The sequence below is a fragment of the Staurois parvus genome, unplaced genomic scaffold, assembly GCF_062004578.1.
Source record: "Staurois parvus isolate SC_StPar_1 unplaced genomic scaffold, SC_StPar_1.0 ptg000047l, whole genome shotgun sequence".
NCBI classification, from domain to species: domain Eukaryota; kingdom Metazoa; phylum Chordata; class Amphibia; order Anura; family Ranidae; genus Staurois; species Staurois parvus.
The window spans coordinates 1669930-1696554 of NW_028317843.1; the positions used below are offsets into that span (position 1 = coordinate 1669930).

The 26625-nt window shown below is 39.6% G+C and overlaps 1 protein-coding gene across 1 annotated transcript in view; it reads left to right on the forward strand.

Moving 5' to 3' along the window:
• The window catches only part of CSMD3 (CUB and Sushi multiple domains 3), a 1455553-nt gene that overhangs the window by 1191919 nt on the left and 237009 nt on the right, over window positions 1-26625 (forward strand). Inside the window, exon 45 of the mRNA XM_089664334.1 lies at window positions 3743-3888. Within this exon, the coding sequence (XP_089520460.1) occupies window positions 3743-3888 (146 nt within the window). The remainder of the gene's footprint in view (window positions 1-3742; window positions 3889-26625) is intronic.

The following is a 26625-nucleotide window of genomic DNA, read 5'->3' on the forward strand; positions in this document are numbered from 1 at the left end:
AATAAATATTGAGGCTCCTGATTTGACTTCCCAATCCACTATGTTCTAGAAATGGGAGGTGGGGAATCAAACCTGCAGCCTGTAAAATTCACAACAGCCTAAAGCAATCAATAGCTGATCCAATGATTATAGATTACAGCCAAAAGAGCTAAATTTACCTAACATCCCAGCAACCTATCTAGAAGGGTGCTACACTAACATAACTGAGGTTTGGCAGGTCCTGTCACCTGAATGTTTAGTGGAGGACAGTTCTGTTGGAGGCAAACATAACTGAAGTGTTACACTCTTCATTAGAACAAACCAAAGCACCCCCTGAGTGAACATAGCAGTTCCTACCAAATTTACTTTTGCTGGAGGGCAGCTCTATTGGAGGCAAGCATACATTAAATATGGCACTCTTCAATAAAGCAAACCAAAGCACCCCCCTGGGTGAAACTGGAACGTCCCACTACCTAGACCTTTGAAAGAGGGCAATTCTATTGCATGCTAACATGAATAAAGTAGGACACTTTATGTTCACTGGAGGAAACCAAAGCCTCCCCGACACATGTTCTTAAAGACAGTGAACCACTCTCCTATTATTCACAAATTCAGGGAAATATATATAAATATATATATAACAGCTGGCAGAGCAGCTTTTCTCACAAAACAAATGGTGCGTTGTCAATTTATATGCAGCATCTTCATGTTAGTATTTACCTTTAATATAGATAAAAATGTAATTTATCAAACAGACTGCTTTATGGTCAGCTTTTCACTCTTTTTCAACTTTCATCTCCACATTCCACCTATCACTTTCAGTCTTCAACTAAACAAATTCTTCTGCCGTTATTCTTTCCTTAGGCAGTTCCCTTGCTTGTACAATTTTCCACTTATGGACTCTTGAAATCTTTAAAAGCGCTCTTAAAATGTAACTGTTCAGATAAGTATATAATCTGAAGAAAACATACTTTATTCAGAAGAGGAGAATCTAAATTTAACTGCACAATGCTCAAAAGTGGCCTCCTAATGCAATCTGCATGTATTTAGAACAGGCAAGCTGTAAGTTTACCACCGATGCAAAGTGTCATTGTCTCTTGTGAGAACTTTAAGCAAAGCAGAGATGAAATGGTGCTATTTGACCACCCAAGTATTAGAATAACAAGTGTACTGATGAAGTTTCCTTCTGAAAGTAAACATTTCCCAGCTGTCATGCAAATTAGTATACGTATGTTCTGATTTCACTCCATCTTTTCGGACCTTCGAACATGTAGTGCACTGCTGGTCCATCATTAACTACTGTACTTGAGCATTGGGGTGACTTTCCAAATCAATGGCACATTGATGTAAATTACGTTGCTATGCATTGCAGTAATACACAGTGGAATGCCCATTTTACTGAGAGTTACTTTAATGCATAGATGTGAAGCAAGACTTAAAGTGATTGTAAAGGCTCAAGGTTTTTTACCTTCATGCATTCTAATTTTGTATTTATTAAAACTGGAGAGTGAAAAATTTGCAAGAAAATCTGCAAGATCAGCTTCTAACCTCAGATTATTCATTTAAGCTTTAGCAATAAAACCTAGAAGCTGATTGGTTTCTATGCAGAAGTGCATGAGATTCTAAATGAACTAGCTTTAATAAATAAATCCCATTGTGTTTCTCTTGTCAATATTGTCTTGAAAAAAAATATTTTCTTTTCAATGCAGTTTAAAAAAAAAGTGTGCATTTTTTCTAATCGGTCATGGAAAAAGTGCACATTTCATTTTGCTTTTGTGTATATAGACAAGTCCCAAAATTGCCATGAGCTGGGGAGAGGAGGAGGAAGAGCTTAGTGTACTACACTCACCCAGCAAGTTCTTTTGTGCGTGTGTAGCATGCCCAATGTCCATAACTGGTAAAATATATTCCTTAGTAGCTACAAAGGATATCAGGATACAAAATATATAAAAAAAATCTGTTCATTCAATGCCTTTGAAAATCCATATATTACCTTCTAAAAGTAATGATGACATCATTACTGTCTGTCACTCCTGATAGAAACAGGCACTGTCATCTGCAAAAAAATAAAATAAAATTAGTGGAGGGCAGACATGACTGGGTGAAGAGGGGAGACAATCGGTTAAGGGTTAATGGAGGTGGTGTTATTTAAGAAGAGAGCTTACCAGATTGGGAGGTTGCATGTGGCTGGGTGGGGTCTTGGGTGGCGTAACCCCTTGCCCTCCAGAGGATTTACTCCTCTCCCTGACCAGGCCATTTTTTGCGTTACAGCGTGGCGTTATTTTAACTGGCAATTGTGCTGTCATGCAACGCTGCACCCAAATGAAATTTACATCCTTTTTTCCCCCCACAAATAGGACTTTCTTTTGGTGGTATTTGATCACCTGTGCATTTGTTATTTTTGGTGCTATAAAAATAGGACTGTTAATTTTGAGAAAAAAAATAAATTTTTTACTTTTTGCTATTAAATATGTCCAGTAAAAAAATTTAAAAGAACAAATTTTGTCATAAATTTAGGTCAAAATGTATTCTGCTACTTGTCTTTGCTAAATAAAAACCCAATACATGTTAATTAATTGGTTTACGTAAAAGTTATAGCGTTTACAAATGGCGATATAGATACTGGATTTTTTTTTACTAGTAATGACGGTGATCAGCAACTTATAGTGGGCCTGCGGTGGGCATTCTGACACTGTACTAATGGCACTGGGCAGAAAGGGGTTAACATCTGGGGCGATCAAAGGGTTAACTGTGTGCTGTTTCACAGTAAGATGTGTGTGTGCTTTAAACTGTAAGCACACTGCTTTTGTATGGCTCTACCTATGCAGTTCTCTCCCCTGTCAGTAATACTCGGTGATCTCCGGGTGCAGGCATGTAATCAGTGGCTGGGACCCGGTGACTGACAGCCGAGGCTGCAAATAGTGGCGCAGGTAGGGCTCGCGCGCTCCCCCTACCCAGAAATGCAAAATCATGTATATATACGTGATTGTGCACACCCCTGACGCCTTGTAGCAGTTTTTCTGCAATAGGGTGCCGGGAAAGCAGTTAAGGAGGGGTGGTTTAACCCTGGCATCCATTAGAGCTCTACAGACGCAGAAGACAGCTTTCTTCCCACCCTCCCTGTTTTCGTTTCCATGGGTTGGTGGATGTCATGGCAGCTGGACAGCTGTTGGTCTTTGCAAGCAGTAAAAATTTAGGCTAAGAGAATGGTTCGGGACCCATCGGTGGTATTTGTCCCTGTGGTGCATTCCAGTTAATGACAGTATAACTGGAACATGGAGATTGTTGAACCGCGAATAGTGGGTTGTCTCCAAGCCGGAGGGCACTGGGCAAACGTTCCGCAGAGTATAATAGAAACTAGTTTTGGGGCCTTCAAAGACCAACAGGCTTAGAGGTGACCTGTTTCTGTTTTAAGGAATGTTTATTTTTTTATGTTAATTTAAGTTGAATTATTATTTTTAAAAAAAAAGGCTGCGATGGCCATTTTCACTCCAGTCATTGTGTTGTCTTCTTTATTTTATAAGTAAGGGGCTGGGGCCTAGAAGCCAGTAGTTAGAATCAGGGACATCTGTTCTACACTAGTCATGGTTCAGTTCAACCTTTTAATAGACATTAAGCACTTGGTTACTATAAGTGGGGAATCAGACTGTCGGCACGTACTGCTGCTTGCCTTCCACTAAGAAAACCTGCACACAACATACTGTATATATCTATAATACGTATATTATTATTTTTTGTAACACATTTTTATCATTTGTTTCAGGGATGGGCCAGACCAGAGTTCTCCCCAGATCGGGCAGTTTAGCGGCAACACAGCTCTGGAATCTGTTTACAGCACATCAAACCAGGTCCTTATAAAGTTTCATAGTGACTTCACAACCAGTGGGTTCTTCGTACTCAGCTATCACGGTGAGTGTGTTTGTGAGTTATTTAAGTAATTTTACATATTTCAAAATAAGTATTGCAAAACAGTGTTCTGCCTTCTCCACTATCTGCCCTGTACTGCACCATGAATGAACACCCCTGAAAATGTAATTGCACCCATGTTTAAACATTTTGTTTGTCTTCTAGAATTGCTTTTTTTTAACTGTTATCACACCCTTAAAATGGAATGTCTCAATAGAATGCTTCTGAAAATGGAAAGCAGTGATTGAGTTTGTCTTTTAATGCAAATCTGGTTTTGGCAACTGGTTCATTCATTAGCAGCCCAACAAAAAAACATGCCCACCTTCATCTTTGTTCTGTTTACCCACCATGCTTAAGGAAAAAAAAGAAAAAAAACTCTTCTGGGAATAGAGATCATATAATGAATTGTCCTCCCTCTAACCTGAGAGTGTTGTGCTGGTGCTTAGACACCCAGTGCTGTCACATGGGGCTGGGGAGGAAGTCTTCACCCCTGTAATTGCTCACAACTTCTATGGTTGCGCCCAGTGGTCAAACATGGTGGCAGATGAGCTATTAGAAGGTAAATTTGTGCAGCTGGTGTAGCCAATCTGTATGACCATACCACAGGTTTGGGGGATTAATTAGTTCGTTTTCATGTGTTCAGGGCTTTTTTCAGCGGGAGAGTGGCGGAATGCAATGTATGTAATGTCAAGGAATGCTGGGGTGTACTGGAGGGTCTATTGATGGTGGCTGCCGAGGGATCTATTGTTGCTGGAGGGGTATCTATTCTATTTTTTCTGGGAGGAGTATTGATTCTGGGGAGGTCTATTGTTATTGGTGGGGGATCTATTGGTGCTGTGGGTGGGTCTTATATTGCTGGGGGGCCAATTGTTACTGAGAGGGATGTACTTTTGAGGGTGGGGTCTATGTTTGCTAAATGCCAGGGGATCTGCTAATGCTGGCTGCTGGGAGATCGTTTGCTTCAGCCGGGGGTCTATTGTTGCTGGGGGGTATTTTGTTGCAGGTGATTGATTGCTGCTGGTGAGATCTATTGTCACTGTGGGGTCTTTTGTTGCTGGCTGTAGTAGATCTATTTTACTGCTTTCCAAACAAATTACATAGCACCACAAAATGATACTTGGTTCTATATTATCTAAAAGGGGCAGTACTGGGAGATGGTCAGGGTTGAAACCAAGGGACGGTGCTTGGAGGTGGGTTGGGGCAAAGCCAAGAGGTGACTCAAAAAGGGTGAATTCCACCACCTATTTTCTGAGAAAAAAGCCCTGCATGTGCTAGTAGCCCACCTGACCCAAACTGAAGACAAACAATTTGTCAGAAAGGGACAGATTTGTCCAATTCATTTTGAGTATATACTATTTGTGGATCCCTGCCTATTACACCTAAAGTATATGAGCTTGTTGGGCATCCAATCCTAAAATCTTAGGACTTTGCAAATGCTTTCCACAAGATTTCAGAGTGGGTCTGTGTACCCATTCAGCTCAAAGAGCATTTGACAGTAGGTATAACCAAACAAACCTGGGTTCAGTTCGAGGCAGGTTTGGTGAACATTACTAAAATCTGGGTGCTGAATCTAAACACCATTGAACCCAATGAAAACCAAATGTAAAAAAAAAAAAGACAATTTTCTAGGCTAATGGGAAAAGGCTGAACACTGCTCTGGGGACCATGTCCCAAAGCAAAATATCCTGTTTGGCAGGGAGCAATGATTTTAACCGCTTGCCGCCCACCCTCCTGCCCGTAATGTACTGTGGATGGGCAACAGCTACAGGCTAAGCGACATATGGGTACATCACTTTGGCTATACTAACACAGGGGGCGCTGCACACCTGAGCGGGCGCACATTGTTCCCAACCTGCTGGGACACAGTGGAATGAAGATCCTGGTGAATGGGACCATGTGATCACTATGCGATCACATGATCACAATGTTAGCAAAGTTGTTATGAATCAATCTGATTCATAACAGCTCTGCTTCTCTTCCTAGTGAGCTGTGATTGGCTCACAGCTCTCACATGACAACATGGGGCATATCACAGCACCCTGTACCATGTGACTAGCTCTAGCCAATCACAGATCACTATTATATTGAACTGTCATGAACCTAATTCATTCATGACAATTCAAAGCAAGCTTTGCATTGCAGAGTAATGGCTCTGGGCAAAGCGACATAACCTTACGTCACTTTCTATTTTGGATTGTGAATGCTCCTGCGCCCCCTGCTCCCCCCCCCCCCGTTGTTGCAGGGAGAGAAGAGAGAACACCACACTGAGTAAAAGCACTACATTTTACACGCATATGTTAAATAGCAGATTTAACCCTTTTATGGCCCTTATTAACCCTTTGATCATGCTGTCCCCCAGCCAGTGCCATTAGAACAGTGTCAGTATATAGAATTTTTCACTGATCATTGCATGACTGCCACTAGCGACATCAGATAACGTCATGGTCTATAAGCAGGATGATGCCAGCAGCTACAGGCATCATCCCGGTATAATTTTTGTAGCTGGTGATCTACTTTCATTTAAGAGCAATCCTAGTGGCTAATTATCTGCTGGATTGTTTTTTCAACCATGGGAAGGAATGCCCCCTTCCCGTCACCTTCCACGGCTTTCTTGGGCTCTCCCTTCCCACAGGGGAATCCAAGAATGCAGCCAGCAATGCTGGATGAACATAGAGCTGATTGGAGGCCAGAATGGCTCCAATCATCTCTATAGTGTAAGAAACCGGAAGCTAAGAGCATTTCATTATTTCTGTTTAGCCAGATACTAACAGAGACATTTTTAAATTGGGAAAGCATCTGATCACACTGATCTTGGTGTGATCAGATACTTTAAGTGCAAAGGAGAGATCTAGAGTCTATTAGACCCCAGATTTCTCAGAATAGAATACCTGTCATTGCCTATTGCTTTCACATGGGATTTTTACATTCCCTGTGATAACAATAAAAGTGAACAAAATAAAAAAAAAGAAAGGGAGAGTGTAAAAAAAAAAATCAAAATTAAAAATTAAAAAAAAAAAGCCTTGATCCCGTGTTTGGTATGTAAACAGAGCTTGCACCATTCATGTAAGGTATCACTGCGAATGTCAGATCAAGGGCTGTAATTATAGCACTAGACCTCCTGTGTATATAAAAAGTGGTGAGCTGTAAAGGCTTTTAAAGCATCGCCTATCAATATTAAAAATGTATGTAGTTTTGTTGCCGTTGCACGGGCATGTGCAGTTTTAAAGCATGTCATGTTTGGTATCTATTTATTTGGTGTAACATCATCTTTTATACTTTATCAAACAATTGGCCAATATATTGTTTTTTGTGCATTTAGATTCCAAAAAGTGTATTTTGGACAAAAAAAGGTGTTATTAGGGAGGTCTTTGTGCTGCCCTGGCATTTTAGCACCTCAAGAAATGTGATAGGAAGTCAGTGAAAGTAAAAGCTGCATGAATTCCAGTATATATACCATAGTTTTAGACACTATAACATTCACACAAACCAATTAATATGCATGTCTTGGGATTTTGTTAGCACAGACATGTAGTAGAATACGTTTTGGCCTAAATTTATGACTAACTTTAAGTTTATTGGATATTTTTTGCAACTGAAAGTAGAAAATATCTTTTTTTTTCAAAATGTTTGGTATTTTTTCAATCATATCACTAGAAATTAAAAACCCAGTAGTGATCAAATACCACAAAAAGAAAGCTCTATTTATATTAAAAAAGGACATACATTTCATTTGGGTACAGCGTCGCATGACTGCGCAATTACCAGTTGAAATAGCGCAGTAGTGAATAGCAAAAAAATGGCCTAGTCAGGAAGGGGAGTAAACTTTACGAAGGGCAAGTGGTTAATAAAGCTAATGAAACATGTCTGGAGGATTCCCCTATAACCTGACTGTGAAGTGGCGCATCTGTACAATGTTCACAACATACTACAGCAAAACTGACATTTAAAAATCCATTTAAAATGCACTGTAATGACAGCTCTTGCCCACTGCACTCTGAAGGTTTGGTATAGGTGTTAATGGGCACCCTATACACAAAAAAAAAGTTTGAAAGATTGTTGTTCCTCCTAAAAATACATACAGTACCATACCCTTATTCTTGACGAGGGTCTGAATGGATGTCAAGGGTGGCCCCAAAAATAAATATGTGGTCCTCCAATATTTATTCCAGACCTTTTGGATCTGGTATAGATTTTGAGGGTTAACCCAATGCAAAAAAGCAAAATAAGAAAAAAAAAAGGGTGGGTCCCCAAAAAATTTCAAACAAGATTCTTATTCAGGCATGCAGCCTGGCAGGTCAGGAAAGTGGAATATGAGCATGCACACTCCCTGCTGAACCATACCAGGCCACATTACCTCATCAGGGGCCTTGCTAGGAGGTTCAAGTGGTTTGAGGGAAGGGGGGGGGCTTCAGGCAGGGGGCTTATTGGAATCTGGAATTCCATTTTAACAATAATACTGTCCCATGTTAATGAGTAAGGGTTACCCTTATTTATTGACACAAAACAGTAAAAGTAACTACAGTAAACACAGTCCTTTATTAAAATTAAATTAAGTACAATTTATATTTAAAATAAAACAAACAAAAAAAGAAGAAGTACCCTGACGTACAGCAAGTCCATTGTCAATCACATTGCCCAGCAATGCAGATTCACATCAATCATGATGAATGACATCTGCCAATGCGCCAAAAGGAATAAATCTCATTGACTGCAGACATGATCCACTTCCACTGCTCTCTTGCCACCGAATGACAATTTCCATTTCCTGCAGCTAAGTGTAAACAAAGTGGTGGGGTCTCCCGAGTAAGATCATTGACCAAGCATGGACATGGCTATTCTTGGCCATTGATATCCATACCATCCCTGTCCCTTTGTTTACATGACTGGGGATTCTCAGCCAGGAAATGAATGGACTTCTCTGGTTGCCAAGGCTGTGGTGGGTGCCGACACCCACTGCTTCCTTAACATCAATTGAAAGGAAGCTGTCATATATAGTAGAGGAAGAAAAAATGTTACTAAATATCATGCCTGGACTCCACCAAATAAACAGAAGAACACATTGACAGCCAAAGTTTGGTCTGAACTTGTGTTTGGACCAAACTGAAAGCTCATCCCTATTTGTGAGGTCAGGTGCTAATGTTGGATTAGAATACATGGCTAGCAGCAGGTGCTTTTATTCATCACAAAGGCATTTGATTAGGGTTGAGGTCAGAGCTCTGTGCAAGCCACATGAGTTCTTCTACACCAAATTTGTCAAACTATGTCTATGGACCTGGCTTTGTATACAGAGGCACAGCCACACTGGAACAGAAAAGAGCCTTCCTCAAACTGTTGCCAGAATACTGGAAGTGTAAAATTGTCTAAAATGGCTTTGCATGCTTAAACATTACCAATATCCATCACTGCAAATGCCTGAACCCAATGCTCTGTAATGGTATCAAAATACTTTTGATTATACTATAGGTATAGTGTTCAGAAGTCCACATAATTCAGTCATATAGTCTATTTGATCCATTCTGGTCAATTGTTTTTCTCTGATTTTTTTTATGTTCATATATATGGAGATTTATCCAATCTTCAGACAATGATATAGGATGAAATAACATGAGCATATTTAGGAGAACATGAGTCACCATAAAGGCCCAATCCTCAAGATATGCTCAATTTAGAGATCAGCCCAATCATTTCTATGCCAACACACCTTAACATCATTGCACATGACAGAAATTCTGTTTGATCTTTCCAGTCCTTATAAACTATTATTTATTAAAGACATGGATCAGTTATATATGCGCATTTAATTTGAGGCTGTATGCTATTCTTTAAGTTATGTTAGAGTCTTTTATTTAACCTTGGCTATCTTCATGTCCTGTATTGAAGTTCTATTCCCCATGCTGCTCAAAGCCTCAGGTTCACTGAAACATCTTCATGACGATAACCCATCTTGACCTTGGTAGAATTGTAATTTTTAGCGATGTCTGCTTCCTATTACTTGCGGGTTTACAGATAAGTTGCTAATAGCTCCCACTAATTCCCAGAGCACAAACACTACATCTGCTGTATACAGATTGGGGGGAGGTGAAAAGGAGGTTGGAATGGTACTTGTCAAAGCTGAGGTTATGTTATAGTCCACTATAAATGAGAAATAGAAAATCAGATGTAAAAGCGTGTTATGACTATTTAATGTCAACATATCTAGCTGATTTGCAGAAAGAATATGATAACACATGACCTCTTCAACCACAACACACCCTCTCACTGCTTCTTTATTTATTCCACGTTTAGAAGTTTGGCAAAATAAATGACCCAACCAAAGAAGGGTCAACTTCCTTAAAGCAAGACTCCTTCAAAAAAATCAGAGATTACTCACAACTATTTTCTATATTTAAGTTCTGTTATTTTGTCAGTAGATATATTTGAAGGATATTCAATGCTCTTGTGTGTGTGTGTGTGTGTATATATATATATATATATATATATTTTTTTTTTTTTTTTAACAGCTGAGCATAAGCACCCCCAGGCCACATGAGTCATTGTTGTTACATTTTACAGGTGAAATGTTTGGTTGTTGCCTCTACACAGCCACAACCACAATCACAAGACTTAGGCTGTAGTTTTTGGAAAAAGTTACCCAATTCCCCCATCCACACATTCAATCTTCAAGTCAGTGGGGAGATTTCCCTGCTGTCAGAATACGCTGATCAGCTCTGCCAGCAATAGCCAGCAGGGCTGATTGTGCGGAATGTTTTCAACAGGCTGGTCCCTGCTGAGCTAGCCGAACTTCCATCCATGTGTGGCGGGCTTTAGTTCAGTAATTGAGAGTTGTCCCTATTATTTTATAAATGTCAGTAGTAGATGTCTATTTGACCTCAACAATAATAAAAAACAACCCACCTTATTTTGCCTTCTGAGGCCATACTTTAGGCAGAGGAATGTTGGTGGAGTGCCAGGATGGAATGTCCACTGGGCAACACTAATTTTAATAAACCAGAGCATCTACTAAGACTCTGAGGCACTTCTTCAAGTAGTATGCCTAGGTTACATAAAAACAGAGGATCACTGTACAGTGCACTTGTATAGCAGTTTCATTATTCTACAGGCTTGTGAAATGGTTGATATTCTTATGTGCTTTTCGTACTACTTCAGGGTAGTAATTAGAAAACCTGATAAGGTATAATATTAAGTTGCTATAATATAATAAGCTCTGACTGTTTTAAGATCCCAAAATTCAGTGTCATTTTTATTATGGGTCTGCTTCTGGATACTCTTGACTTACAAACCGGGTGCCACCCAGATCCAAATACTCCAGTCACTTTAGGTGCCTATCCCAACTTACCTGTGCTTAGTCCTGTCCCATGGCATGCTTACAAAGGGGTCTTTGAATAAAAATTTTGCTGAACAATTGTCGTATTCTATATTATATAACTATCACATGTGATTGAAGTACCATCTAGTTACCAAAATTCCTTTTTTTCCCTGATTGAGGTATTTTAAAAAAATACCAAATTATGGCCACTAGAGGACAATCATACAAGATAGTTATATAACACAGAATACGGCAAGTTTCACTGGAGCTGTGCGAATGTGTGTCACATTCGTTCAGCAAACTTTTGAAATATAGTCCTTCACATGTGCTTTTGAATTGACAACATTAGCAATTTTCCTATAAATGGGCCAAACACCTCCCTGTTCGGTTCGTGGTTGAACATTCAAACCTAATGAAAGCTCAACAGCAAACTTCGAACAGGGACAATTCACTAAGTGGTATCTTACCACATCTGAGTAAGCGGTAAGATACTGCACAGCTACTAAAATACCGCATTATTTTATTTGCGCTAGTATGAATTATTATTAAACTATTACGTCATGCAGTATTTTAGTAGTGAAAACATTATTTAATGTTTCAGCTGTCAGCTAACAGCTGACTGTAAATCAATTGCTGCCAATTAAAAATATTTTTCAAAAAATGGCTTGGACCCCCCCATCCATACTAAGCCCTTCGGGTCTGGTATGGATTTTGAGGGAAACCCCACGCCAAAATTAAAAAAAAATGGCATGGGGGTCCCTCCAAAATCCATACCAGACCCTTATTCGAGCATGTAGCCTGGCAGGTCAGGAAAGGGGGGGGCGCGCAAGCGTCCCCCTCCCTGAACCATACCAGGCCACATGCCTTCAACATGTTGATGAGGACAAGGGCCTTTTCCCCATAACTGTGGCTGGTGGTTGTGGGGGTCTGCAGGTGGGGGTTATCAGAATCTGGAAGCCCCCTTTAACAAGGGGGCCATCAGATCTCGGCTGGTGTTTCCTACTGTATTTTTTATACTACACTATTTTTTGGTGCATAAGTAGAGGTGCCATGTACCCCATACTCATAGCCCTCAGATCCTACGCCCCCATGTGAATGAGTATGGGGTACATAGTACAGTTACTTATTCACAAAGAAAAAAGTGTAGTGTAAAAAATGACAGAAGACAGTCTTTGACAAGTACTTTATTAAAAACATTTTAGAAAATGTCCCCCGAAGTAGATCCAATGTCAATCACAAAGACCACCACCACCACAAACCAGCAAAAAATGCTCCATTCTAGACTCTGGCTCCCACCATCTGACAGCTGTGCCAGCTTGACAGTTCATAAATATCTAAGGGACGGGAGCCACTTGGTGACTTCAACTGGGTGACCCCACCCCCTTGTGACATCATCATGTGTTGCGATTGGCCAAAGCATTGCACCTGACCTGTCAGGGCACAGTGCATTGTGGGGTGTGGCGGGCAAACAGCCTGCCAAAGCCCTCACTGTTTGTCTTTTTTCGCCAAATACACAAATGGACAATGTTCGAGTCAAACTTATGTTTGACTCGAACATCAAGCCCAACTCTAAAGCTGGGGTCCAGGAGGTGATCTGAAACTTATCTTGAGCTGCCCACAAAGGTCACCATGAGATACAATTTTCATACTACTGATGGCTCTGCAATGGATATCCTAAATTTAAAGTGTAACTCTGGCCAGAATTTAATGTTATTGATTTGGTGGAGGTTTGAACCCAGTTCATTTTTATTTTTGATATCTGTGTTCTACTGGGAGATTTTCCTCTACTTTTTTTTTCCAATAGCCACATCCGGAAGTAAATGGAACCATCTCCAAACTTAAGAGAAATAATATTGCAGACAGTTGACAATGACACAGGTGCCTCATTGAATGATTTTTCATCACCTTCTCTTCTGGTGATAACTCTCACCCACAAAGTCAAAAAACAGCAATAAAAAGCTAACAGGGTTTCCAACTGTTGTGTATACTATACAAAACTACAAAGTTTGTTTACACTAAGTTTTTTTCATTGAACTTTTGGGTCTGTTATACATAATAATAAGTAAGCCTACAATAAGAATCAGATAAATGTCAGTTACAGCTGTCAGTTTACAGTTTCTCTTGGCATGATCATGAACCATGGTAATAAACGAACTGACGGTTCCTCTAATCACAGTGCTTAAAGTGCACCTGTGACCAGACAATGGGCAATAAAGCATTTACATATTACTAATAACCAGTAAAAGAGCTTGCCTCTCTAGTTGCTTTCATTGTGAAGTAATTCATTCTCATAGGTTCTCAAAGATCACAACAAAGTCTCTAAACTTACCAACATGTCTTTGGAGTGGGATTCATATCGGATACCCTAGTGCTGCTAGGTTGATGTGCTAACCACTTAGCCACTGTGCTTTTGAAAAATAAGGAAAAAATAAAACAAAAAATGTGTCCAATTATTAGTATATAATCACTATAAGGTTAGTCACCAAAGAAATGTCTCTATGAGTATGACACTCCTCCTATACCAACATCATTGCGCCAATATAACAGAGAGTGGATATAATTAATAGGTGCTGCTATTAATAAAAAACTGTAAATAATAATAAGTTATGATAAACAAAATAACCACAAATAATAGCACAATCCTAAATTGAATCAATAAATTAATTTGCACAAATATATATAACCACCACCAAATATGTGCAAATTAATAGTGCAATAACATAAATAAGGGATCTCAATATAGTCCATTCAAAAAAGTCCATATATCAATGATCCTCAATCAATGAAGTACTGAGATCCTCCTTCATCAAATGTGATATTCAGTGCTCAGAACACCCCATCAAAATGCACACTCACCATGTGCTAGTGATTAACCAGCATATTAGTATATATCCAGCATTCACCAAACAGACTCCAAGAGAAGATCCTCATGTGTTGGTAATCAATCAGCATATCAATATATATCCGGTATTCCACCAAACAAACTCCAAAGGAAGATCCTCTCATACCCAAATTAGCACATGTGGGTAAAGAAAGAACTCTCCATAGTGTAATATTATCCAACAGATTTATTGTAAAAAAAAACCTTAAAATCACACTTATTGTGAGTGTGATTTTAAGGGGTTTTTTTTATAATAAATCTCCATTTGTTTGTTTACTTATAGCAGTGAGGCTCCAGGAGATGTAATTCAGTGCGAGTCAGTGACAGGATAGGATATGTACAGTATCTGCAAGGTTTTTTTTGTTTGGGCATTAGATGGGCATCTTTTATTGGGATTGGATCTGCACAGCTGGGCAATGCCATTGACAATAGATGTACATCATGTCCATAAAAAGCAGTGCAAAACTTATTTAGGTAATTCAATGAGTCATAAAGTTATTGTCAATTTAACTGATGGATTCAGACACTGCTAAATTTTGTCTAGTCACCTAGGTATCCGTGACCATTGGTAATGAAGATTTAAACAGTGTTGTGAATGAATGCAAAACATGAACAGAGATTTGAAGATAAAATCATCACTCTATTGGTATTAGTCCAGAAAAAATGTTACTTGAACTCCGCTAGGTGAGCCAGAATTTTTCAGGGGCTGCATGGGTCTCTCTTTATCAGGGTTGGAGAAATAGAGAGTTAGGGTGTGGATTGGATTGAGTAATTAGTGAAAAGAATAGTTGCTGAGGACTATTGTATTGCCTGGTCCAGTTTGCAGCACCAGCCCTGATGAAAGGGGAGCCTTGCATCTCCCAAAAGGCTTTAGCTCACCTCGTTGAATGCAAATAAAACTCATTCTAGACTTTTAGCAGTGGAGTGGTGCTTTTAAATTACAATCCCCTTTCTTACACCGAGACTGCCCAAAAGGGTTCCTAGGACTGGAGAGGTAACTATCAATCTTCATGTACTGTACCTACCATCACAAATTACATTGCACCAAATAGCCCAGCGATTTCTTATCTCCACCATTAGCAATACAGAACAGACTTTCTTGGTCTGCTCTGCATGTACACAGGTTGTATTAATGCACTCAGCGTTTTGCTGGTAAGCAATCAGTAATTTTTATAGAAATACACTATTAGTGTAAACTCTTAATTAAGTCATAAGTAATTAGTTACAAGCGATGCTGATCTCTAAACTGCATTATATAACAAATTGTACCGTTTCGCTGTTTCAATTAAACAGCCGATAACCTTTTTCTTACACAGTCCAACTTGCACATTTGTTACATAATTGTCAAGGACCTTTGTTCTGTCACAGTGAGATCCTATGTGATTAGCAAGACAAATGGACAAGCGAGCTGTCACTACTCAGTGACAGGTCAGCATTCTTGAGCCAGCACTAAACTCTTTCTTAGTCCCAGAGCTTAATGGAAAAGAGCAATGGCTGCTGTTCCTAAATAGTTCTCCACGTAAATGGTAGTATAAAGGTAATGCAGTATAATATGTATGAAATGCAGCCATCCTGAAAGATTAAGATATTTCAAAGCTGGTGATATGACACTTTCATCTGTGAGAATAGAATAATAGGAAGCACTTACTATACCTCCTACAGAAAAACCACTCTAAGCTCAGATTGGTGGTGATGAATATACAATATTAAAGGTGCATTCCAGGTCTTTGAAAATATACCATGAAAAATATACTGTATATGGGAAAATCAATTTAGTTTTTTAGTTAGAAATTGCCTGATTACACCATCTTACTTTCTAAGGCCACTCACAGACCTGTAAAGGCAGGTGAACATATATGCTCAACCCAACCACCGCCAGGCAGCTGGATTGGCTGGCTGGACAACAAACAGGAACGTTTTACCTGATATAGAGCAGGAGGGAGGGGATAAATGCTGACTTTCTGAGGGGGGATCAATGGTGATTTGGGCAGGTGGCCAGCTGGGAGGGGCCTGCGGCTGACTTCAGACAGGATATTGGGCAACTGTAATCTTATGTTTGAAATCCTCTGTTGACAAATATATAAACCAATGACTTGGTCCCTAAAAAGTCTCTCTAGAAATAATGATGTTTGTCCCTGGTCACACAGACGTTTTTTACAACCTGATCTACCTTGTGCAACTTCAAGAAATTAGTATATGCAAAGAGGTGGAACCCTAGGAAACTTGGGATGCAACTCTATACAATCATCCTTCATCTCCAGTGACTCCTACTCAAGGGTGCAGGAGGGTAAGGAGACCATCCATTGGCCCTTTAGCAAACACTAAAAAGGGAGAAACACAGCCACACACCAGCCTGGCTCAAAAAGTGAGCCATGGCTACCGTCCTGTTGATTCAACTTTTTGGACAGGTTGGTGTGCAGCAGTATTTCCCCCTTTCCAGTGTTTGCAAATAGGAGGAATTGTGAGGGAAGAGCCTTGTTAGGGGCTACCATCCTTTCCATGAACACCATGAAAGCAAAGAGTCAAAGAAGATGTAAACCAAATCACTAAAATCAAAATCTTCAATATCCTGTCTTAAAGTTTTGGCTTTCATTAATAATAATACTTTGTAATCCTGTGATGAAGGTTCTTATTCAAACATTTTCTGTATAGGGTGACACCACACTGTTTAACAACTGCTCTCCTGCATTGTTGACCCATGAACATGAAGACTATTGCACTTTACTTCAGTTGGCTGTTTGTTCAACAACTATAGCCAATGGGGCAGAACTGAGGCTTGGAAGTTTCTTGGAGTAGATGGGAGGATGGGTACTCTGGTAGCACAGAAGTTCTAAAGAACTTCCTTCAGATCTCATGGGGGTGAAACTAAACATCCCCATGAAAGTAGTTTACCACGCCTGGCTGACTCTTTTCCCTGGCTTTCTTTGCCTAGCTGCTTCTTTCCAAGTCTTCACCAACCTTGCACCTTTGATTTCTTTTCAGCCACTGCCATCCCCTTCACTTTGCAGTTGCTCACATTACGTCTAGACAAGTCATCTTTATGGTGCAGCTGGAGCTAGAGTAATTGGAGACCACACAACTTCTGTTTGTTCAACAATATACATTTTTTACTGGAATGTTTCTTCTAAATGTTACATAAATTATGATATATCAATTTCACAATTAAGATAGAAACCTTGTTTTTCTAGTGGCAACAACAGAAACACTTTTTATTTAGGCAGCTTACTCTGCAAAGATAACCAGAGACTCACCATCCTCATCTCAACTCCTTGAGGAGAAACTTTGGAAACACCCAGTGCCATATTCCCACAAGATAGGGGACTCTGAATACCTGCTACATGGAATTTCTCATGTGCAGACTCTTCCAAGAGATCAACTAAACTAGAACCCCCTAAAAGACGTGAAATTTTATTAATAGCAAATTTGTCTAAAAAAGAAGTTCTATTCATTAATTCCTTGGGATAATGTAGAATAATGCAGATATTAAAGTGATAAGATATTGAAGTGATACTTAGATGTCAAAGACAAAGGGTTGGATATATTTTAATACCCCAATAACAGAGGTGTGAACATTTTGGAGTCCCACTGATGGCCATTGATAGATGTCTGTCTCTTGAAATCCTCACAGAACCTGCAATGGCTAACATTTATATTGCCCCTCTAAATTTTTTTTTAACATTTATGTATTAATACTATACATTTATTCATGCAACTTTATTATTATTTGTCCCCAGTATGCATTACTATGTGAGCTTATACATTATCTTCTTGCTTATGAAACATTTAGAGGAGACTTGAGTCAATAACTTGGTTGAAAACATGGATGCAATCATTTACTAAGCATTGTTTCTAGCAAATATAGTGTGCTAACCTTTGTTCTAGGCACCATCTGTTGCTTTGAACTGCAAGTTATTACTCATGTATGTGTGGGCATGGTTAATGAGAATGTGCTGAAAATAAAATGTTTGGAAATTGCGGTGACATTAAAAGAAAATGATGTAGTACATTCCATCATATGGAATGATACTAATATTGGTCAGAGGAAAATTCATGTTCACATTTTTGTCTCTCATTTTTTTATATATATCTATAACTATCTATCTATCTTGCACATTTGTTGCCCCAGAGTATACAAATTTTACTACAAATTTATTACCATATATTTACAATTTTAACTTTTACTGGATAGCACCATCTCCTATTGTCCCACAATGCAATGCAATGCTGAATGACATTGGTATTGCATCAGGAGATGTGGGCAAGGGGAAAGGATTGTCATGCTGCAGATATCAGCACATTGGTACATATAGACACCTCAGGGTGGCTAAAGGAGCACTGTACAAGTAAAGCCTAAATACTGCCAAAATGTTTTATGTGGTCACCATGGGGTGGGAGGATCCTTCCTTTTCCTGTCCTTCTAACAGCAGAAGATGATAAGAAGAATAAGCATTTATGCTTGAGTTAGGCTTTAAAGTGAATCTGTTTAAATAAAGCCTGCAAAGAAAGGAAATAACATTTACCTGTTCTGGTATCTAAACTGTAGAACTTCTCATCCTTGAAGATCTAAGAATGTTAAAGATCGTCTACAACCAACACTTGTATTGAATGGAATGCCCGCTATGGTTTCATCCACCAGTTCCTATGTCACTACTCTCTGAGGACCAAGCACCTTACACTTTAAAGTAGAATGGTAATCTGATATGCAATGGTTATTTCAACAAGCATAGCTCTTTACCAGTGATGGGCCGAACACCCCCCTGTTTGGTTCGCGGTCGAACATTCAAGCCTAACAAAAATTTTGACCGCGACCTTAGAACAAAATGCAAATCTATGGGACTTGAACTTGTAAATTCAAAAGTGCCCATTTTGAAGGCTTATATGCAAGTTAATATATAAAAGGGGTATAAGGACTCGGTATTGCCCTGAGGGATATGAATATGTGAACAAAAAATTCAAAATGGTACCATTTTTAAAGGGGCAGTCATTTTTTCATTGCTTAACCACTTGCCCACCGCCCTATAATAGAAATACTGGTGCAGGGCTGCGCAAAATAATGTATATATACATGATTTTCATTCCCGTGTAGGGGGCACGCACGCATGCTGCCTTACCCATGCCGCTATAGTGGCTAGAAATGTCAATCACTGGGTCCTCAGTGATTGTTGGGTAAAGCTGACAGGGGAGACATCCTCTCTCCTGTTAGCAAGAATATGCTGCTTTGTATTTCTCTGCATAGCAGAAAAATACAAAGCAGCATGTCTCTGTAGTAAAACACAACACAGCACATAATGTAAAACACACACAGCACAGAGTTAACCCTTTCATCTCCTTCAATGTTAACCCCTTCCTATCCAGTGTCATTAGTACAGTGTCAGTGCTTTTATTAGCACTGATCACTGTATTAGTGTCACTAGGGATGTCAATGGCAGTTAGTCAGTTCCCAAGTGTCAAAATGCCTGTCACAGTACTGCGGTCCCCCTACAAGTTGTTGATTGCCACCATAACTAGTATAAAAAATGACGTTATAACTTTCACGTAAACCAATTAATTTACACGTATTGGGATTTTTTTTAGCAAAGACATGTAGCAGAATAAATTTTGGCCTAAAAAAAGAAATTTGATTTTACAAATTTTTTTACTGCATATGTTTTATAGCAAAAAGTGAAAAATATTGTTTTTTTTCCCCAAAATTGTCGTTTTTTTTTGTTTATAGAAAAAAAAACGCAGAGGTGATCAAATAACACCAAAAGAAAGCTCTATTTGTGGGAAAAAATTACATAAATTTTATTTATGTACAGCTTTTTATGACCGTGCAACTGTCAGTTGCACTGTTAGACCTAAAGGGTAAGAGGGACCCCACAGTAAAAAATAAAAAAAATTGCATGGGGTTTCCCCTAAAAGCCATACCAGGCCGTTTAGGCCTGGTAGGATGTTTAAGGGACACCCCACCCCCAAAATATAGGGGAGAGCATGGTGTCCCCCCTAAATTCCTACCAGACCCTTGATCCAAACACAGGCCTGGCAGGCCAGGAAAAGGGAGGACGAACAAGTGCCCCCCCTCCTGAACTTTACCAGGCCACATGCCTTCAGCATGGGGGGTTGCTTTGGGGTAGTGGGACTCCCCCTCAAAGCACCTTGTTCTCATGTTGATAGGGACAAGGGCCTCTTCCCCACAACCCTGGGCTGTGGTTCTGGTTCTCTGTGGGAAGTGACTTATCAGAATCTGGAATCTTTAAAAGCCTTTACAGCTCATCAGTTTACAGTTAACTGTGAGATATTGATGCTAGAATTATGTCTTTCACTCTGATGTTTATGGAGATATTTTGCCTACGTGGTGTGATCATGGTTTACATACATGTGCGCACCCTGGGCTACGTTTGCATTTGCAGGTGTGTGCAGGGCATCAAGGGATACTTTCAATTTTGCTTTTTTTTTACATTTTATTATAGTTTTTTTAACTGTATTTATTTATGGGGATGTTGAGGAGGAGAAGGGGCTCTTCCCCACAATCCTGGCCCTGTGACCAAGACTTACCAGAATCCAGACGACCACATTAACAATAAGGGTTCCCCCTCATGAATAAGGGGTACATAATATTCCTACTTAATCACACACAAAAATTAAACAGTAAAAAAGGCACTTACACAGTTTCTTAAAAGTCCTTTATTAAGCAAAAAAAGTACCATGATGTACATCTATTGTCAATGGCATTGCCCAGCTGTGCAGATCTAATCCCAATAAAAGATGCCCATCTAATGCCCAAACAAAAAAAACCTTGCAGATACTGTACATATCCTATCCTGTCACTGACTCGCACTGAATTACATCTCCTGGAGCCTCACTGCTATAAGTAAACAAACAAATGGAGTCTCCTGGATGATATCATTAACCAAATATGGACACAGGCATATGTAGTCAATGTTATTTGGTCAGTGTTGTTCACCTATGGTACTTTTTGGTTAGTAATGTCATGCTATTCCTGCCCCTTTGTTTACACGACCTGGAGTTTCCAACTAGAAATTAAGGGGACCAGGTGATATCACTGGATGCTAAGGATGAGTGCTAGCACCTGCTGTTTCCTTAGCAACCATTGACAGATAGGAAGCTGGTGTATATAGTAGCAGCAGGAATATCAATGCTATATATGATGCTCAGCTCCTGTCCAACGGGCTAAAAGTCCTATATTTGGACAAACACCTGAGCAGCCATAGTTCTGAACTTTCTAAACACAAGTTATAACTGAACTTTGTGCTTATCCCAATACAAGAGCTGAAGTGGTTAACAAACACGCTATTTGGAGGTTACCCATTCAGGCTATGTAATGAATTACCGGTACTTCTAAAATTTTATTACACAGTTATACTATGAGGCCCACCCGCTGTGCATAGGTAAATAATGCCTGCAAGTACAAAAGTTTCAATCTCTAAAACAATATAAAAAAAGTGACCATGACATTTCTGTCTAACATTGATTTAAATCTCTGCCCTATAACTCAAACAGAGTTTAACTAACAGGAACGGAAAAAATTTAGAGTGACAGTTAGTCAAAAACAATCAATCAGTTCCACTGACATTTATTGGCACGTTCTTCAAATACTGTTAAGACACAAGTTCATATAATACAGTGAAGAACAAAACCGCTGGGAAATCATATTTTGATTACTATACAACCTAAAGGGCAAAATATCAGCAAACTGATATTTAATTGTTGTTTGAGGGCTGAATTACCTGGTGGTTACTTATAACTCATGAAGACTGAGATTTCCATGTTGTTTTTTTCTCTTTCTCAATACGGTTGACAACTGTTGCTACTCTCTGGTGGATTTTTGATGATTATTCTATGTTAGGAAAAATCTATCGGTAATGGCCAATGATGTTGATGTGAAACTAGAAAGTCTAATGGAGCTTTCTTATCACTTGAGTCTGAACAATATTTAACTACATATAAATCATGCTGTAGACAGTATTTTATCCTACCTCTTCTCTCCTTATCTCCATTGAGATCAATGTCTACCACTATTGGATCTGAGGCCAGTGAAATTTTGTCACATCTAGACGAATGCTTGTGGCATTCATCCAAATAAAATGTTTTATGCATAGACCCCATATGTTTCTATTCTTTTAACCATCTTGTGTATCAGGAGGTGGCCACAAGAGTCTTTGGGGTTTTAATGTACAGGCATGGATAAAGGATGAAGGTTTTATCTGGAGGGGCTGAAGATTCGACTTCCAAAGCAAATATATGGTCTATGTCTATGAGGTGGAAGATGAATAGGCCAAAAGGATAGCTGTACTTTCCCTGAAAGTATAATTATTATTTAAAGTAGCATATTTCTGGATGTTTTGTTGCATCATTGCAGGCAAGGCCAAATTTACCATTACACATGATCTGCATGTGCCCATGGATAGCATACACAAAGGCAAAGGCTTTTACTTGCAAAATTATTGGTCACATAGTTTTTTTTTAACATCACTAAAAATAACCATCTCCTATAAAGTTATTTATCCAAAATAGCAATATTTTAATCCAGGGTAAGCCTACAAACAACAAAAGGTCCAGGTTTTATGGAGATGATCATAAGAGAGTGGTGTTACTTGGAGTCCCAAATGTTGTGTGCTTACATGATGCAGTGATAAACTACTTGACCTCCAGAAGGTTTTACCCTCTTTATGACCAGGGCATTTTTTGCAGCACTGTGCTATTTAACTGCAAGTTGCTCAGTCATGCAACACTGTACACAAATTAAATGTATATACTTTTTTCACACAAATAGGGTATTCTTTTGGTGGTATTTTATCACCACTGAGTTGTTTGTTATTTTTTATGTAAGTGAAAATAGACTAATAATTTTGTAAAAGAAAAATATTTTACTTACAGATCTGGCTGTTTTTTCCCCTGCTTTGAAGGGATTGGAAATGGCCAGATTGCTGATCTGTGTACAGAGAAATTTGAGACCCATATAGGCAGGGTTATATTACAGACACAGCTAAGGATGAGCAAATGGATTTGTGTGAACTAGAACTTGCAGATAATGCATCCAGTTTACCCATTTTGATGCTGCTCCTGCTTCTTTATAAGAGTAGCACCTAATTTGGAAGTATTATTTTGCAAATGATGTCACTGAGTCTGGGGAGTTTAGCCCCCTAAGTAGTTGCAGTGTTAAAAGCAGGAGCAATGTGCATTCACCAAAGGCTTGCTCCTTGGTATCTGGCAGAAATAATGGGAACACCCTTTTACATATAACATCAAATATCATTGTAGGCTTCTTTTGTAGATCCCCTATTCCCTATTGCTCGTTTTGTACATATTTGCAAACACTTTATCAAAGAAGAGTGTTTTAAGTTAATTTAGTCAATTAAACAGGGGAATCAATTTGACTGTTATTATTAATTTATCACAAAGGCTCAAGACTTATCTTAAAGCACTGAGTTAGATATAGAAAAAATATAAAATTTACTCAACATACATATTATAAAAGTCAAATTGCAGGTAAACACAAAAGCTGTATTAAATGAGATCCTTCATCTACAGTATATCAGAACAATAAAACAAGTTATGTATAGAATGTACTTGAATACGATGTCCTTCTGTTACCTTTACTGCTCGCAACTGTTTGTAAGCTTGTGCATTTTGTTGTTTTCATACTTTGAATTGAATAAAATACTTGAACAAGAAAAATAAAACAAATCAACACCTTAGAGCCCTGGTGCCCAACCCAAGACATAAGGGCCACATGTGACCTTTTAGTACTTGGTTTATGGCCCTTGAATTCCAGAACTCTGTAGAACAATGTTTTTGTGAACATAAGAGTAATCTCTACTTACCCCATGTTCTCATTCATTTCGACATCATGTCTTCAGTTTTAAACCACACCTTTAGCATGCCCATGGTGTCTGACCACAATTTCCGCTAGTATACCTGCAGTTTCTAATGCCAGGTACACACGGGCCGAATATTGGCAGGTTCAGCAGAAACCAACCAACGTTCACCCCATGTTTACAGGTGACTGTCCGAAAAAAGCCAGTTGTGAGAAGAAGACCACCATCTGATCAGTGCTTGCCAATAGGTGCAAGCGCTGATCAGTATTTTCTGGAGGGGGGTGGTGGTGTCAGAATACAATAGCACAGCAGGGGATAATGCCACACACTAATATCGCTTGTGTTAGAGCACTAATCTCTCAGGTTTTTTTTCCGTTCAACCTGCTGAGTTGAACGAAAAATGGGGAAAAAAAAAACCAGCTTATACTGTAGTGTGTACCAGGCTTAACAGTCCTCTCTGGCATTTCATATACTGAACTTTATGAGCTGCCCTTTGGTAATGTCAGGTTGAGAACTGAAATGCATTGGAATTGTATACAGTTATCTTTGCCTTCACCAGAAATACTGACAACTGTGAAAATTTCATTTGAAAATAAAATCATCTTGGGGTATATTTATAAAGCAGTTAACTTGATGTTCACTGCAGTGCAATCTTTCTAGTGCATGTGTTTTAAATGAAAGTGATTGATTCACTACTAATAAATGTTTGGTAAAAGTTAACATCACTGCTTTATAAATGTATTCCTTTGTGTATTAACGGAATTCCTACATAAGCTGCACATTTTTCTTCATATGGTATGGCTTCTTTGTTTGATTTTATTGACACTTTTCAGAAACACTTGCTGGCTCGGCATGGTGTTTCATACATTTTAATGAGTGTGTAGACAATTTTCAACAACCTCTCATCCCTTGGATGTGAAATGTGTGTCTGCACAAAACATATGTTCTATTTAAAAGGGTCACGGTGTCCAAAAAATTATAGAAATTGGATTCTTTTCAAATGGAGAAAATGCTTTGTGAAATTAATGTGAACAGTGTCCAAATTTCAAATTAGATATTCAAAGTTTATCAAAGCCAAAACATTTCTTAGCTCACCAACAACATAATCAGTTTGAAGATTTCACATTAGACATAAAGTTATAGTCAGGCTACTGGTGCAAGGTTTCTTCTGAGTTTTTCGTGTACCTGACACAAGTTCTCCAAGCCTCAGTAACAATATTCAGAGTGTTAAGGTGTTAGATTAGCATAAAAAGTCTAGCGTTTCATTGGCTTCCTTATTTTTTATATAATGTACTTAATATTATTTTTATTTTTAATTTTATTTTTAACCACTTGCCTACCAGGCACTTATACCCCCTTCCTTACCAGGCCAATTTTCAGCTTTCAGCGCTGCCGCACTTTGATTGACAATTGCGCAGTCATGCAACATTGTACCCATATGAAATTTTGATAATTTCTTCCTCACAAATAGAGCTTTCTTTTGGTGGTATTTACTCCCCGCTGGGAGCTTTACTTTTTGCGCTATAAATAAAAAAGTGCAAAAAATTGGAAAAAAAAAAAGTTTCTTTGTTTCTATTATAAAATTTTTCAAACAGGCATTTTTTCTCCTTCACTGATGTGCGTTGATGAGGCAGCACTGATGGGCACTGATAGGCGGCACTGATGGGCACTGATAGGCAGCACTAAAGGGCACTGATAGGCAGTACTAATGAGGTGTCACGGATAGGCGGCACTGATAGACAGCACTAATGAGGTGTCACGGATAGGCGGCACTAATATGCAGCACTGATAGGCGGCACTGATAGGTGACACTGATGATGGGTACTGATAGACGGCACTGACTGGCGGCACTGACTGGCACAACCCCTGGGCACTGACTGGCGGCACTGACTGGCACAACCCCTGGGCACTGACTGGTGGCACTGACTGGCAGCACTGCTGGGCTGCACTGGTGGGTGGCACTGGTGGGCAGCACTGGTGGGTGGGCACAGGTGGGTGGCACTGGTGGGCACAGGTGGGTGGGCACAGGTGTGTGGCACTGCTGGGTACATGCAGGTGGCACTTCTGGGCACAGGTAGGTGGCACTGCAGAGTGGCACAGGTGGGTGCACTGCTGGGCACGGGTGGGTGCACTGCTGGGCATGGGTGGGCGGGGCTAGTGGGCGCACTGCTAGGCGGAACTTGCGGGTGGCACTGCTGGGCACCGATCATCAGGGCACTGATCATCAGTGCCCTGATGATCGGTGCCGATCCCCGCTCTGACAACTGCCGGTTCTCGGCAGTACTTTCCTCACGATCTGACAGTGTGAGGAAAGTGCAGCCGAGAACCGGCACTTGCATTTCCCTCTGATCAGCGTGTCATTGGACACCGCTGATCAGGTGGTAAAAGGCCGCTGTGATTGGCCTTTTACCACATCACGTGATCAGCTGTGTCCGTAGGGGCGCGCAGGAGAGCACGTTCTGGGAGGACGTCATATGACGTCCACCCAGAACTGGCCGGCCGCGGTGAAGCCGTCATTCGGCTATGCGCGGTCGGCAAGAGGTTAATTATAATTTATTTTATTTTATGTAATGTACTTTACAGTGATGACGTTGTCCCTTTTTAAGGAAAAATGTCCTTCTTTTTAAAGAGTAACTCCACCTTTGTTGAGAAAAAAACAATCCCCTTTGGTTGATCAGTGTACATTGCAGAGATTTTAACCACTTCAGTACTTAGCGCTTCCACCCCCTTCCTGC